Genomic DNA, 15,378 nt, shown 5'->3' on the forward strand with positions numbered 1-15,378 from the left:
AATCCATCCCACATTAAGCTTCTTCCTCTCTCCCTAGAGCATGGCCCAGGTGAAGGGTGGGTGCCTAGCTATGGAGCAGCTTCCTAAGGACATATGCAGATATGTGACCTCCCTGCCCATTGCTAACTCTACCGCCATAAGCTGGGGAGGCTCTGCTCCTTGGGGCAGCATGGCTCTGCATCTCTAATCCACACCATCTGGGCTTCTTGGCTTCTGCCTGAAGTCCTTCCAGTTAAAGGGATCTGACATGCACTTGACTGCTTTTCTTGCAACTCAAGGTCTTTGCTCTTAAAACTCAGAATATTTTCTTCATGTTGCTTGCTGTCTACATCTGCTCTGGAGACAGAGACGCAGTGCTCTAGCCAGGAAAAACAGAGGAAAACAATGACAACCACAGAAACATTACAAAATCTCCCACACTACATTGTGCCAAAAATACTTCTTAAAACTGAAGCTGTGCCTTTATATTGTTGTAAACTTGGTTTTAACTTGTAAACTAGGCCAACATTTTATTCTGGGCTTTTGTGAAATGTTTAATATCTCTCTCTCTCTCATTCTCTCTCTCTCTCTCTCTCTCTCTCTCTCTCTCTCTCTCTCTCTCTCTCCATACACACATACACACACACACACACACACACACACACACACACACACACACACACACACACACAAAGAGACAGAGAAGGAGAAAGAAACAGACACACACACGGGGGAGGGGTACAGGGAGACAGACAGAAAGAGACAAACAGAGAGACCCTGATACCTCTCAAAGCCTTGGTTCCCAAAGAACATGGTACCACTGATGTCATGAAGGAATGACCCTGTGAGACATTGAACTGGAGAAGGGGGAGGCAGCATAGACCTCCACTCAAGAGCCCTCTGTGGCATCTTACCTTGATCCCTTAGGATATCTGGTGAAGGCAAGGGGCCTAATGCCTCTAAGTCTCAGGTCCCTTTCCAGTACAGGGCCAACCATTTCAGGAGGGCACTTAGTGTGGCTATAAGACCTCTGAGATATCAAGGTCATGCAGCTCCTGGTATGGGGCTTCTGGTGTCGGAGGACCATGTGAGTGTCTTATGCTTTCCTTTCTTCCTGTCTGCCCTGTTCTGAGAAATATTGGGAACAATCCATGCTAGACTAAGTGTAGAGTTGACAGGGCTATGGAAAAGTAAGGCTTTGCTGAGCAAGAAATCAGTAGTAATTTGATTTTGGAAGCAACAGAAATATTTCTTCAAAAGATGCTTTTAAAGAAGTCCCTTCAGTGAGTGCTGCCCTGACTAGAGCTGAGCGCTGAGCCGCTGGGTAGCCCCAGTGAATGCCTTTATTTACACCTCAGGCAACAGCAGCAGGAGCTTGTGTCCACATTTGAAAAAATACTGGGACCAGGCATTTAAAAAATGTCATCCCTAAAACACCTGGGTGTCTTCATACCTTCATAAAAATAAAGATATGACTTTATAGGGTAAGGACTGTGGGAGGTGTGACCCTGATCATGGGCTTGTGTCTCAGGTGTCTCCGTGTGAGCGGTGCCGCTGTGAAGCCAATGGTGAAGTGCTGTGCACAGTGTCGGCGTGTCCCCAGACGGAATGTGTGGACCCCGTGTACGAGCCTGATCAGTGCTGCCCCATCTGCAAAAACGGTAGGTGGAACACCCATCGGGACAGTGTGACTGGCAGTCCCAGCCACTCTGCTTATGAAGGTGGAATATTATTGGTCATGCATGATTTCCATAGCCATGCCTGGGCCCCATCACATAGATCATCTGTAGTTATGGGGGTGGGTGCAGGTGAGACTTGCTGCTTACCAAGGCATTTTTGTTTTTGTGTTTCTACCTTGTGTTTGTCTGCCTTGTGTTTCATAGATGTGATGAAGTTTGGAGGGGAAAATTCCATTCTGCCACAGTGGAGAATCACTTATTTTAATTTAACTTCGTTTGTTCTTGTAAAGCTGTTTCTGTTTCCAAGACAAATCAAACACGTTTGTTGGGCTCATTTACTTTTCATCACTAAGTGAATTAAAGCAGAAACATAATTGAATATTTTTCAAAAGCAAATTAGACAGGAAGAGAGGTCTCTCTTTTTCCCAGGGAGCATCCTTGGTACACAAAAAGCCAGACCCACTTTATGAAAAGAAGCAAACTGGAAGTCGTTATCAAGGAAGAACGCTTGCCTAACTTAATAAGAAGCATTAATTAATTACTCTTGTACCTGAAGCTATTAGGGCCATATGGGTGTGGCTCTCTAGGAGGGTGTTTGATGAAGGTGTATTCTCACTGGAATAGACCAGGGGATTACAACTCAATTGGGTGATTGTTGAAGACATAGAAGGCATCTTAGAAGAGAACAGAGACAGGAGAGCTGGCCAGTGCTTCCATGTCTCAGTATCTTCCCTATGGGAGACCGGGCTTTCTGGATTATATTGACTTACAGTTTGTCATAGGTATCTAGGGGAGCACATGTGAGTACTGCAGGGCTAATTTGTGATGTCTGTAAACTTGTGTGCTTCTGGAGCATGCTTGATGGCTCTGTGACACAGGCTTTATAGGCAGCAGGTTAGATCTGCATTCATGATTATATAGGTGTACCAGTTGTGTTCCAATTTTGAGAGTCTTGGAACTCCATTAAAACTTGGACCAGGGATATGCACATACATAAACTTCCCTTCAACACATTGTGAAACTCTTGAAATGTATAAGTAGAAGAGGAAAGGAAGTTTCCGTTGAAGATGGGTAGCCCTGAAAGACCTGAAAGGGCAAGGTCAACGTGTTAGAAATGAATAACTGTGGAGGATGGTATATTCAGCCCTGACTGCAAATGAATAGTGTTCAAGGAAAAGGGTTACAAAGTTTCATGTATGACTGGTGGTGCATTTATGAAGAGACCATGAGGTATGATTCCATTTGATGAGAATGAAGAAACTTTTGAAAGTCAAGAGTATTTTTTGTTTTTGTGTTAGTACAGACATTGTGCTCCATGTACACATGTTTGTGCACCACTTGCATGTCTGGTGCCATCAGAGACCAGAAGAGGGTGTCAGATCCCCTGAAACTAGAGTCACAGATGGAGATGAACTGGTATGTGGGTGCTGGGAATTAAACCAAGGTCCTCTGGAAGAGCAGTCAGTCCTCTTAACCCATGAACCATTTCTAAAGTCCCTCAAGTATGTTCTTTTAAGAAAGAATGTAAAATAGAACTACAGGAAACTAATGACTACTGGGGGAAGAAGAATTAGCATCTCCAAGGGCTTGATGAGCCTCCTGATTGTTTAATACAAAGTGGTTTTACGTGGAACTATATATGCACAAAGAACAAAAATGAACTCAGTGGGATACATGTGTGTGTGTTTGATCATATATACATAAATATGAACATCATATGGGTTTCATATATGTATATAATAATAATAACCAAAGAAAAAGAGGCTATCAACTTGAGCATGGGGGGAGCATGGGATGAGTTGAAAGGAAGAGTACATTGGATGATCTGGAGGGAAGAAAGGGAAAGAGGGAAGTGATGTAATTATTATATTTTAATTTAAAATGTAAAACAATAAATTAAAAAAAATGTTATAACAGTGAAGTAGTGTGTGGGGAGTTGAAATAATTTACTAGTGAAAATCAACAATAAGAGAATGTGACTGAAGAAGGAGAAACAGAAGCGGGTGATAAGGCTAGCAGAGTGTCCTTCAGATGATATGTGGTAGTACACTAGCAAGGCCAAGGGCTGTAGTCAGGACTTCAGATGGCGAGGAGATGGCCAAAGCTGGCAGGTCTTCAGCTCCCTGCTGGGAGAGAGGCTGAAGAATGACCTCTTCTCCAGCCAAATGATAGTCAGTGAGTGGCTTAAACACTGACACTGAGATGCTTGGTAAACCAAGTATCAGAGATAATCTGTGTTTCTCTCGTTAGTTACAATTGGTAACAATGTGTTGGTATTAGCTAGCCTTGGAAGTCAGAATTTCAATCCCTGTGTATTTTCCACAGGGGGTAAAAAAACAGTGGAGAGTTAGGATAAGGGTCCAGTGAGCAGGCACCCACTCTACATTTGCCTGTTGTTCTGCTTTGTTTGATTCATGTTTTTCACTCTCTTTTTGTTTTATTTTGTTTTGTTTTTCGAGACAGGGTTTCTCTGTGTAGCTTTGCACCTTTGCTGGAACTCGCTTTGTAGATCAGGCTGGCCTTGAACTTACAGAGATCCTCCTGCCTCTGCCTCCCAAGTGCTGGGATTAAAGGCATGTGCACCACCGCCTGGCTTCACTCTCTTATCTTGCCTACTGGCCACCCTAGACAAGTCATGTCTGCAAAGGCATGGCCCAGTAGCCTTGGTACTGTGGTCATTTGCACAAGAGTAGCTTCCCTTCCTCCCACCACCAATAGGGAACTTTCTGAATAGAGAAATATTTCCTTACAGTTTGTTTTGCCCATAGGATTTATCCCAGTTAGGGGACAGAGTCATTCAAAGACCTTTCAAAGATATTTGAAGGAATTATTTGCCATGTGTTGATATGTTAAAATTTGCAGATATTTGGGCTTGTGCGGTGGCTCAACAGTGAAGAGCATGTGCTATTCTTCCAGAGCTAGACCCCAGTTTCACTCCCAGGACCACTTTAGGTGGATGCCTGAAACTCCAGCTCAAGTAGAATCTAATACATCTGACTTTTGAAGCACCTGAACTCATGAGTACCCAATTAAAAATAAAAGTAAAATTCAAAAATCACAAATATTCAGTGTAATTTATTTCTATCTGCATTCAATTTTTTTATCATTTTAGATACAATTTTATTGTTTGAGCGAACAATGTGTATTTTAAAAATAAGAGCTATACAATAAACTCAGAGATTTGTTGTGTTTTACTACTGCAGTGATGGCTTGGGAAGAGTCTACTTGGTGTTTGCCCTGATAGTAAACCTCTAAATATTCACATATTCTTCACCTGTATGCTTTTTGGGGCAACAGAGATTAAGCCAAGGCATAGTTTGGGGCCTATTAAAAACCTGTAGAAGTATGATGATTTTTTTATAAACTAGATTTATTTATGGAAAGCTTCACACTAAGAGGTTTGAGCCAATTATACTAAATAGCAATAACTTCTTATTTTGAGGACTACAACTATAAATACATTGAAATATGTCTAACTATATACCTATGATGAGATCTTTTTGCCTTATTCACCAAAGAGTTCTTAACTTTGGGGTCTCTGTTTTTAAGATATTCTGACCTCGGCAGAGTGTCAAATCTGACTTAAAAAATTCTTGCTTGAGAATAGAATCTGTGTCTGTCAGAGATGGACACTCTGTGATAACTAACTGAAGTTAATGGATAATTTACACACAAAAAATGATGTTTTTGTAAGAAAAGATTATTTTGTATATATAGTTGATTATAGACTATCAAGAGTGGGTGCTGTATGCAAACATAAACATTTGAGTAGACTTAGCTTGGATGAAGCAGTGAAGTATAACCCTGTACATTGTGTTCATGCTGGTATAACTTGACCTACAGCATTAAACAGCTCTTTTCTTGGTAAAATGGAAATTTCAATTTGGTTGCTGCCTGTCAGTCTCTTAAATCAAAAGAGCAAAAGTTTGAAACCAAGAATGACTTGAGTATAAATAAATGATCATAAATCAAGTACAGTTTAATCTATTCACTTTCTTGACTTATGTAGATCAATCTCTCAATGTTCTTTTCTTTTAATAAAAGGAATGCATTATGGTACTGTTCCCCACTATATATGGTACTATATAAACAAGGTGCTGTATTGACTTTCAGGAACTCAGACTTTCTTTGGTGGTGGACGCACCCTGTCCTTTATGTACCTTGATCATGGGCATATTTGTCAGCATTGCATAGGCAAGTGGCTTTGACCAGTGATCAGATCTCTGCTCTGTGTAGAGACTTTCTTTTCCACTGCCAGCCCCAAATAATGACACGGAGAGCTACTATTGATTATGAAAGCTTGGCCTTAGCTTAGGCTTGTCCCACTAGCTCTTATTACTTAAATTAACGCATCTAAGCCTGGTCTCCAAAGCGAGTTCCAGGAAAGGCGCAAAGCTACACAGAGAAACCCTGTCTCGAAAAACCAAAAAAAAAAAAAAAAAATTAACGCATCTATATTAATCTGCCACTTGGCATTACTCTCTTTCATCTTGAACCTCCTGTTTCCTCTCCACATCTTGTTGGCATCTCCTCTGTGCCCTGATTATTTCCTCCTACTTCTTCTCTCTGCCTGGAAGTCCCACCTATACCTCCTGCCTAGCTATTAGCAATTCACCTCTTTATTAAAACAATCACAGCAATGAACCAACCTTCACACAGTATACAAATATCCCACATTTCCCCCTTTTTGTCTAAATAAAAAGGAAAGATTTTTTAACCCTAACATAGTAAAACTATATACAATAAGAACAATTATCAAGTAAGAATTATGTTTGCAATGTTTAGTCCATATGTATTTGACAAATTCAGAGAAAGTATTGTATTGTCTGTCCTATCTTAGTGAGTCTAGAGTTTTATACCTAAACCATTTTATCATAATTCATATTACTATCCTAAAACAGTTTTTTAGATAAAAAAATACTTAAGATTTTAATGTTTTACTTTCTTTCTTTTTTTTTGTTTTGTTTTGTTTTTGTTTTTCAAGACAGGGTTTCTCCTTGTAGTTTTGGTGCCTGTCCTGGATCTCGCTCTGTAGACCAGGCTGGCCTTGAACTCACAGAGATCTGCCTGGCTCTGCCTCCTAAGTGCTGGCATTAAAGGCGTGAGCCACCCAGAGCTTTTATGTTTTTCAAACTTATAAACTTTATACCTCTTTGTGAGTTTTTTTAAATTTGATAACAAGGAAAACTGTAACTATAGCTATCTAGTCGTTAACCCCATTAAAAATCTGAAAAGGATATAATATTACCTGATTAAGCAGGAAGTGCAGAGCAAGCAACTTCCAAAACTAAGAAACAACAGAGACACCTGGCTGCCTGGACAGTCACCCAAGGTTCCTCTGTAATGTTTGGGCATCCATCTTTGGCCTACAGGCCTGGAATATCTGACAGACTTTCTTGTGAAGCAAGAATTTTGTAGGACTGTCTTGCCTTTCCTTGGCAAAGTTTATCAGTTGCCTTGTTTTGTGTCCTATTCATTCAATTTGAACAGCATACTGTCAGCACTCAAGGCAAAGACAGTCTTGCCCAAATGGCTAGCTTTTCCACATTGAAAGCAAACTCCATATGGAGGTTCTTCAATGTCCATCATCTTTTCTTGAAGTAAATTGGTGCTGCCCAGACATATGTGTCTCACTGTCATGGAAAGCCTTATATTATTAAAAACATTTTAAATGTCATACTCTGTAGGTATTTGAAGTGTTTGAAGACTATCTATCTTTTAAAATATATCTCTGCTTAATCTTGAAAACATACCTAACATGACTATAAATTTGATTGTTATAGATGACTAACTATTAACCTGTCCTTCTTTAATTATCCTACGTAGTTTTCAACATCTAAAACTTTACATTACATTTTTAAATGAGTTGCATGGGTATAATACCTTAAACAAGAGTAGAAACATATATACAGTAAAACAAAAATAACCTTGAATTTGTATCAATATATAAAAATCCATTCTAATGTAAAATCTTTGGGACTAGTGGTTCTTCAAAGGATACTCAGCAATCCCCCTTTTAGTCCATCATTTCTATACTATATCACCTCCCCTTTCCCTTCAGAAAGAGATCCCAGAATCTAATCTCCTTTGCTATTTTTTTTCACCATTACCAATAACAACTTGTAAACAAGTGATGAAAAATATTCATAACCTACCAAATGACCAAAAATCACTCACCCCATGTCTTAGGATATGTGGGCATCATGTTCTCTAGACTGATTTCTGTTGCCTAGGGGTGATGACATCTTTAGGGGACCCTGAGAAAATATGGATAATGATCAAGTCGTGGGAGAGCTAACTATCATTTTTGTCCAATTTCTATGTAATGGTAAAGTACAGAGCTTAGCTGAAGTCCTGGCTGGAATAATGCACGAGGCTGGACCATCTTATCTACTAGCTTTGAAGTTGTTTGGGATGCAGAATTTTGAGGAAACTGTAACAGAGGCATTCTGAGAAGCTGGATTGCCTGGGCTACTTGTCTTTATTGGTGTTTGGTCATTTATTTCTGAAAACACACAAACTTTTAAAGGTAACATATATCTCCATTAACACAAGTGTGGAATGTGCAGTGTGTACAAACCAAGTAAAGATAATTTTTTTTTGTTTTATGTTTGAGCAGGTAAAAGGCATCTATTAACTTTATAAGTTTGTTTGGACTTTACACGCAAACCTCTACCCATGCCATATTAAAGGATGTCATGTAGTAATAAGTCATGAGAATTCTATAGCCAACAAGATTTATTATGTCTCATCCAGTCCCAGAGCTGTCCTCGTGTCAATGGATCAGTGTATATGTCACCTGTCTTGTAGTCTTTCTTGGCTTTTTCCCTCATGTCTGCAGCCAAGATTTTCAGGAGGCCTCCCCCAATCAAAGCTGATCTTTATTAATTTTGAAGAGAACTATAACTTTTTATTTCCGGTGGAAACAAAGGCGTAAACTCTACCCCAATGCAACGTATTTTCTGACTTCCATTTTGAAGTTAAGACATTATATATATATATATATATATGTGTGTGTGTGTGTGTGTGTGTGTGTGTGTGTGTGTGTGTGTGTGTAATTTAGCAGTTTCCACAATCCAATGATTCTCAGCAGCTATTTTTTTTGTACATTAGGATTTAAAAAGTTCAAAGTCAACAAACAAAGCACCATACAGGACCCAGACACCCTGTGTATTACCCATCTTTACATGGCTTATTATTTTATAATACTTTACACTCTCTTTAAAGACTTCATTATTTTTAAACTATTTATATTTTCTATGACTGTCTATACCCATTTTCTTTTCTTTCTTCAGCATCTAAGCACATTTTTTTAAAACATACAGTACCTTTTTAGAGGTTTTCTGTGTCTGGACCTGGCTTTACTAAACACCTGCAGCATTCTCTGACAGAGTGAGACAAATCTTAAACTGCTATGTCAGCCACTGTGCAGCTCAGCTTAGTGCATCGTGCCAGTGGCTGGCTCCAGCCTGCAGGCAGTGGCCTGAAGCAACATCTCTGGATGCCACCAAGCACTGGCCCTGAGAGACTGCAGAACTAGGAATCTACACCCTTGTCCAGAACATTTTTTGCTTTCTCAAGTCCTATGTCTGGATGTTTGAGTCTCCACATTGGATGCCATATGTAACAATATTTTCTTTGTCCCATGAGCCATCTCCCAAAAAATGACATAGAGACTTATTATTAACTATGAAAACTTAGCTTTAGCTTAGGCTTGTTCCACTAGCTCTTATAAATTAAATTACCCCATTTTTTAAAAAATCTACATTCTGTCATGTGGCTCGTTACTTCATCTCTCTGTACTGCTCATGTTGCTTCCTCCTGGTCTGGCTGGCTGCTCTGTCTTCTTCTTCCCATAGTGCTCTCTCTGCCCTAAAATCCTGACTAAACCTCCTACCTAGCTACTGGCTGTTCCACTTTTTATTCTACCAATTACATTTCCACACAGTGTACAAACATCCCACAACAGCTCTGCATGGGTGCTGTGGTCTTACTGTACAACTACAAGAAGGATGCCAAGTGTTGGGATTAACTGTGCTTGTCAGAGAAGGGATTCAGTCGGAGCAAAGGGAGAACATGCTGTGTACCAGAAGCATGGGCCATAAAGCTTGTTTCTTCCCTGGAGTCTCATTGCCACTTGATAGTAGTTATTTACAGCTTTATTTTCATAAGAAAATATAGGTGTTTTTTTCAATGAGCATGAAAAACATGAAATTTTAAGGTAAACACTGAAATTTTGAGTCATTAGATGTATTTTTACAGAATATGTGAGAAGCACTGACAGCAAATAAGGTAGAGTTTTGTTTGTTTTCCTGAGTATTTCAAAATGGGACATAACGATGGTGAAGATTGAAAGACTAGGATAAAATACAGGTGTGTGGGTGCCTATCCAGAGCCCCTCAATAAGGAGAATCCTTTAAATTGCAACATTCTACAATTTTACCAAAGCAAAGGTACAAGTATCAAAGAACACTCTGTCATTGTCTACAGATGTATCTATGAAACTTCTAAAATCTTCAGAATGCCAGAATGAATTGGCTGTAACAAGAAAGTTTAGTCAGGTCACTGTTTAACACCCAGCTGTGTGCTGGGCTTGGTGGCCTAGGCCTATAACCCTAGCCACCCAGTAGACAGAGACAAAAGATTATAAGTTCAAGGCTAGCCTGAGGAACTTTGTCTCAAAAGAAAAGGTAAAAGCAGGGCTATAAATATAGGTCAGTGGTAGAATGCTTACTTACAGTGTCTTAGGCCTAGGCTCAATCCCCAATACTATCAACAAGAAATTTTTTCTATGTACCCACAGTAAACACATAGAAATTAATTCCAAACAACATTCTGAAATAACATCATACATATCCAATGAATAGAAGTACATCCTAGTAAACTGTAGTTCCATATCTAAAATAATAATTTTTACTGAAAAAAAGCCAAGAAGATCTGATGAAGGGATTCACCATATTATAAACAGACAGACTTTAAAAAGATATTTAACTACTTCAAATGAATCTACTGATCCAATAGAATTCCAATAAAAAATACTCTTTTTTTAAAAAAAAACAGATTATTTCTAAAAACCAAACAGAAATATAAAATCAAAAACATACAAGAACAGCTGGGAGTGTACAGATAAAAGGACTTACTTGACATCATAGACATTAGCATACTGTTGTGAAGCCTCAGAGATTCATGATGACAAACAGAACAGAAGAGAGTGAGAAAGGACTTACGATGGAAAGATCACATGCCATGTGACTCAGCCAATCCTTAGGCACATTGGGCAAAGGGGAGAGCAATCCAATAATGATGCTTTGCTAACTGAATAACAGATAAGTTCAAAAGAAAAGTCTTGATTCTTTCCTTATACTACATATAAAAGGGAGGAGAAAACCTGAATTCCAAATAGATTTCAGATTTAAATATGGAAGTTGAAACTAATAATTTTGGAAGGAAACACATCTTCATGATGTTCAACAGGTGAGCTTTAACAGGGCACTAAAAGCACTAGCCATATGGGAAAAGGTGATAAGATTTACTTTATTTTAAAAAATTTAAATGTAGCCCCCCGCCCCCGTGCATCATGAGAAAATGTGTCTAACAAGTAATCTCACAGGTATCTATAATTCTAATGCATTAAAACAGAGCAGAGAAAGAGGACAGAAATAGATTCTGGAGATTCCCAAGCCTCTGAATACTGGTGCCTTTTCTAACTCATCAGAGAGATTCTATTCTCAGTACAATTTACATACCAGACTTCTATCACCCTTTCCTCACACCATAGTCCCATTACAGTACCTGTCTTTAGTTTATATATAAAAAAAGGAATTCCTCACCTCAGAATTAAGTAAATAAGTTACTATTTTCATTTATTTTTTTAATTTTATGAACTTTTATTAAAAAAATCTTGCAAGCCAATAAAAAACATTGCACACCAAAATGAACCATATCCAAAGTCTACACAACTCAATGAGCTTCTATACAGCTCAAATGGGCATTAGGAACAGAAGCTGTGGATCTTGAGACTGAATTTTCTCCTGAAAATGTGAAGTGAAGTAGTATTAACATGGAGCCCATTGTTATAAATAAAAGCACATCTTGTAATGTCTAGATCACTAAGAGAATCAACAAAGAAAATAAGCATGAAACATGAAAATGTATAACTTTAAAAAAGGCGTTTAATTGCCGGGCGGTGGTGGCGCACACCTTTAATCCCAGCACTCGGGAGGCAGAGGCAGGCAGATCTCTGTGAGTTCAAGGCCAGCCTGGGCTACCAAGTGAGTTCCAGGAAAGGCGCAAAGCTACACAGAGAAACCCTGTCTCAAAAAAACCAAAAAAAAAAAAAAAAAAAAAAAAAAAAAGCGTTTAAGGAGAAATAGAGATGAAACATAGGAAATAGAGAAAATAAAATGTTTATATGCTCTTAGCAGTATTAAGCCCAAAGATAAGTTTGAAGAATTCAAAAGGTAAATAGAAAAATAAGTCATTATATTGACAGGTTTCTGCACACAGTATTTAATAGACACTCTAGATAGAAAATTGGGTTATGAGAGACATACACCTGCTGCTAGAGATGTGAATACACTGCCAAGTTGGAGGGACTCATTTTTGCAAACTGCAGATGGGTGTTCTATAGGACAGACCAATTGCTAAGCTGCAGAACAATTCCCAATAAGTTTGACAGGCATAACCACACAAAGTATGTTCTTTGAACACTACGGATTCAATGGAATTAACTTAGAATTAACAGCAGCAGACAATCTAAGGAATCTGAAAATATTAGGCAATCAAATTGTTATTTTTTTTAATCACCTATGGGTCAGAAGAAGAAGAAGTCATAGAGATTTTAGGGATGTACTTGCAACTGATCCAAAACGAAAAGCACCTGTTTTAGTTGATGAAGCTGCTATAAGCTACAATAGTGCTTAGAATTCATCTCTCAGGTCAGTAACATATGCTGTAAACATCTGATATTAACTAATATCAGAACAACAGATCATATAGAAGCATGCAAAAGACAGAACCCAACAAAATGAAAGCATAACTTTAAATAGAAGATGCAAACTCCAAGTTATTAATGCTATGAAAGTTATTTGAAACAATAAAATCATCACACCCTCCACTAGACTTGAAGAATGACATATGGATACTACTAATGACCTTCCAAGATGGACAATAACCACAATGCAATATTAGGAAAAGCTTTGGAACAATATGTTAGAAAACTTGGAAGAAATGGGCAAATACCTAAAAAAAAAAAATTACAATTAATGTTAATCCCAAAGATGTGAGGAGAAAAACCACAATCCAAATCATCATGGCCAAATCAATTAAAGCAAGCATTTTTATTCATGTATACGGGCTGCCTCCCTAATAAGGTGGGGTTCAAGAAGTCAGACTTGGATGTAAGGAATATAAGATGGTTTTGATTTGTTTGTTTTCTTGTTCGCTTCTCATTTTTTTTTTTTTTTTTTTGGAGACTTGGTCTCACTATGTAACTCTGGCTGTAGTATGAACTCACTATGTAGTATGTAGTAGAACTCACAGAGATCCACCTGCCTCTGCCTCCTAAGTACTGGGATTAAAGTCATGCCCAACTTGAAGATAAGGTTTTTGTAGCTCAGGGGTAGGGGTTTCCAAATGGAGGATTTGGCAAGCAAACAGTCAGGGTTACAGCGCAGAACATAACACAGTGGTCATAACAAAGTAGTCATAACAACAGGTGGTTATAATAACCTTTTGAAACAAAGGTAGGGTTGCAATGTTTTGAAACAAATACATTTCCTGGATCAGGCAATCAGAACCATTTGTAGTTAAGGTTACAGGTGGGGCATAAACCAATCCTTGAGAAACAGAGTTAATCATAAACAGGAGGGAGCTTAGTTTGTTTTTATTATAAGATGGCTTTCAAGTCTACGATGGAGGCTGGCTGGTTCATCATAATATGTATGCAAAACATTTTTTAACAGACAGAAGCCAAGCTGTGTGCTTTCCCTGGTGAATTATCTGAAATAATGAAAAGTATAATTCTTCTTCACAAATTGACTCGGGAGAAAGTGGCAAAAAAGAACACTTCCCAATTTAGTTTTTCATTGATTCTGATGCTCACAAAGTTACAGCAGTGTACCATAAACCAAAGAAAACTGTAGAAAAAGTCTTTATTAACATGATGGAAAAATATTTGAGGATGTATTAATACTCTGAACCCAAGACCATGAAAATGATGTAGTGCTATATCAAGTAGGTGTAACCCGGGTAAGGAAGGTTGACTTCACATCTGAAAACAAGTGAATGAATTACTACATTAGCAAGATCAAGGAAACAAAAATCACCTCAAGTGATGCAGAAAAGTTATTTGACAAAATCCAACATTCAGTTATGGCTAATACTTTTTAATAAATTACTTACAAAAAGAGTGTTTGCAAGTTGATAAATGGTAACTGAATAATTCATAGCTAATAACTTGTGTGATTATTCTCAAAATACTCCTGAATCTTAAAATCATAGAGCAAACAAGGATATCTATTTATCTCTTATACTCATCAATGTAACATCAATATATTATGGAGAGAGAGAGAGAGAGAGAGAGAGAGAGAGAGAGAGAGACAGATCATGAATCTGAGTGTGAAATTTTTCAGGGAATATATACAAACTTAATAGGGCACATAAATAGTGATACCAAGTAAGTAAATCAATTTACATACTACATAATGGATTTTAGGAAAAACTAAATTCAGAAAAAAATTCCTTATTTGGTGTGTGAGTGTTACCAAAAATTTGGATAAATCCCTTCATGATAATCAAGCAATACTGGGGAAATGTGGACTCCTCCAGAGTTTCTTGATTTTATTAATAAATGAATTTAAAAACTCAAATGGAAGCTTGAGTGCAGTTTTATTTGAGTTTTAAAAAAACCAGGGCAGGCAAGCTCTAAGTCTCAGCAGCCTCCTAGAGGAGAAGAAAAAAACTACAAGGCTTGAGTCAAGTCATCAAGGAATCCAGCCACATAGACAAGCAGCCACATGGTATGGAGGGGAATTTTAGAGAAAATAATGCCCAATTGTTAGGGAAAAGCATGCTTAAGAATGAGCTAAATGGAAAAGAAAAAATTGTATTTTTCTGAGTAATTCAGAAAAGCTGGCTGATTTACCAAACTGCATGTTTGGCCCCCATAAGAGACTGAACTAGGAGGTAGGAACTCTGAAAAGGAATAGTAAATTATACCATTAAAGAGAAATTTAGTCCTCCTATCTTTAGCATAGTTTAAGGTGGATCCACCTTTCTTGGGGATGGGGCCAGATTCCTTCCTTAGGTGATTGGGTAGCCTAACTGGACTAACTCTTAAGAGGCAATGTCCAATTCCACCCAGAGGTAGAGTTCATTCTTTTTACTAGGAGATAACAACTTTCTGTAGTTAGAGGTTTTTTTTCCCCGGGTCCCGCCAATCTCCAGCAGTCCCATAGCCCACTTATAAAATAAACATACAGACGCTTATATTATTTAAACTGCTCAGCCATTAGCTCAGGCCTACCATTGTCTAGCTCTTACTCTTATACTCAGCCCATTTCTGTTAATCTATATGTCACCACGTGTTCCATGGCTTTACCTGTTGCCTTTACATGATGCTCCCTGGACAGCAGGCTGGTGTTTCCTCCTCTCTGCCTTCCTGTTTTCTCAATTCTCTTCTCTGCTAGTCCTACCTATACTTTCTGCCTGGCTACTGGCC

The 15,378-nt window shown here is 38.3% G+C and overlaps 1 protein-coding gene across 3 annotated transcripts in view; it reads left to right on the plus strand.

Moving 5' to 3' along the window:
- The window catches only part of Vwc2 (von Willebrand factor C domain containing 2), a 166,766-nt gene that overhangs the window by 24,367 nt on the left and 127,021 nt on the right, over positions 1-15,378 (plus strand). For all 3 annotated transcript variants that reach the window (XR_006076374.2, XM_042285617.2, XM_006973026.4), the window contains one exon: positions 1,511-1,640. Coding sequence is in view for 2 of the 3 variants with exons in the window: in XM_042285617.2 (XP_042141551.1) it covers positions 1,511-1,640 (130 nt within the window). In the remaining variant the exon portion in view is untranslated. The remainder of the gene's footprint in view (positions 1-1,510; positions 1,641-15,378) is intronic.

The sequence above is a fragment of the Peromyscus maniculatus genome, chromosome 10, assembly GCF_049852395.1.
Source record: "Peromyscus maniculatus bairdii isolate BWxNUB_F1_BW_parent chromosome 10, HU_Pman_BW_mat_3.1, whole genome shotgun sequence".
NCBI classification, from domain to species: Eukaryota; Metazoa; Chordata; class Mammalia; order Rodentia; family Cricetidae; genus Peromyscus; species Peromyscus maniculatus.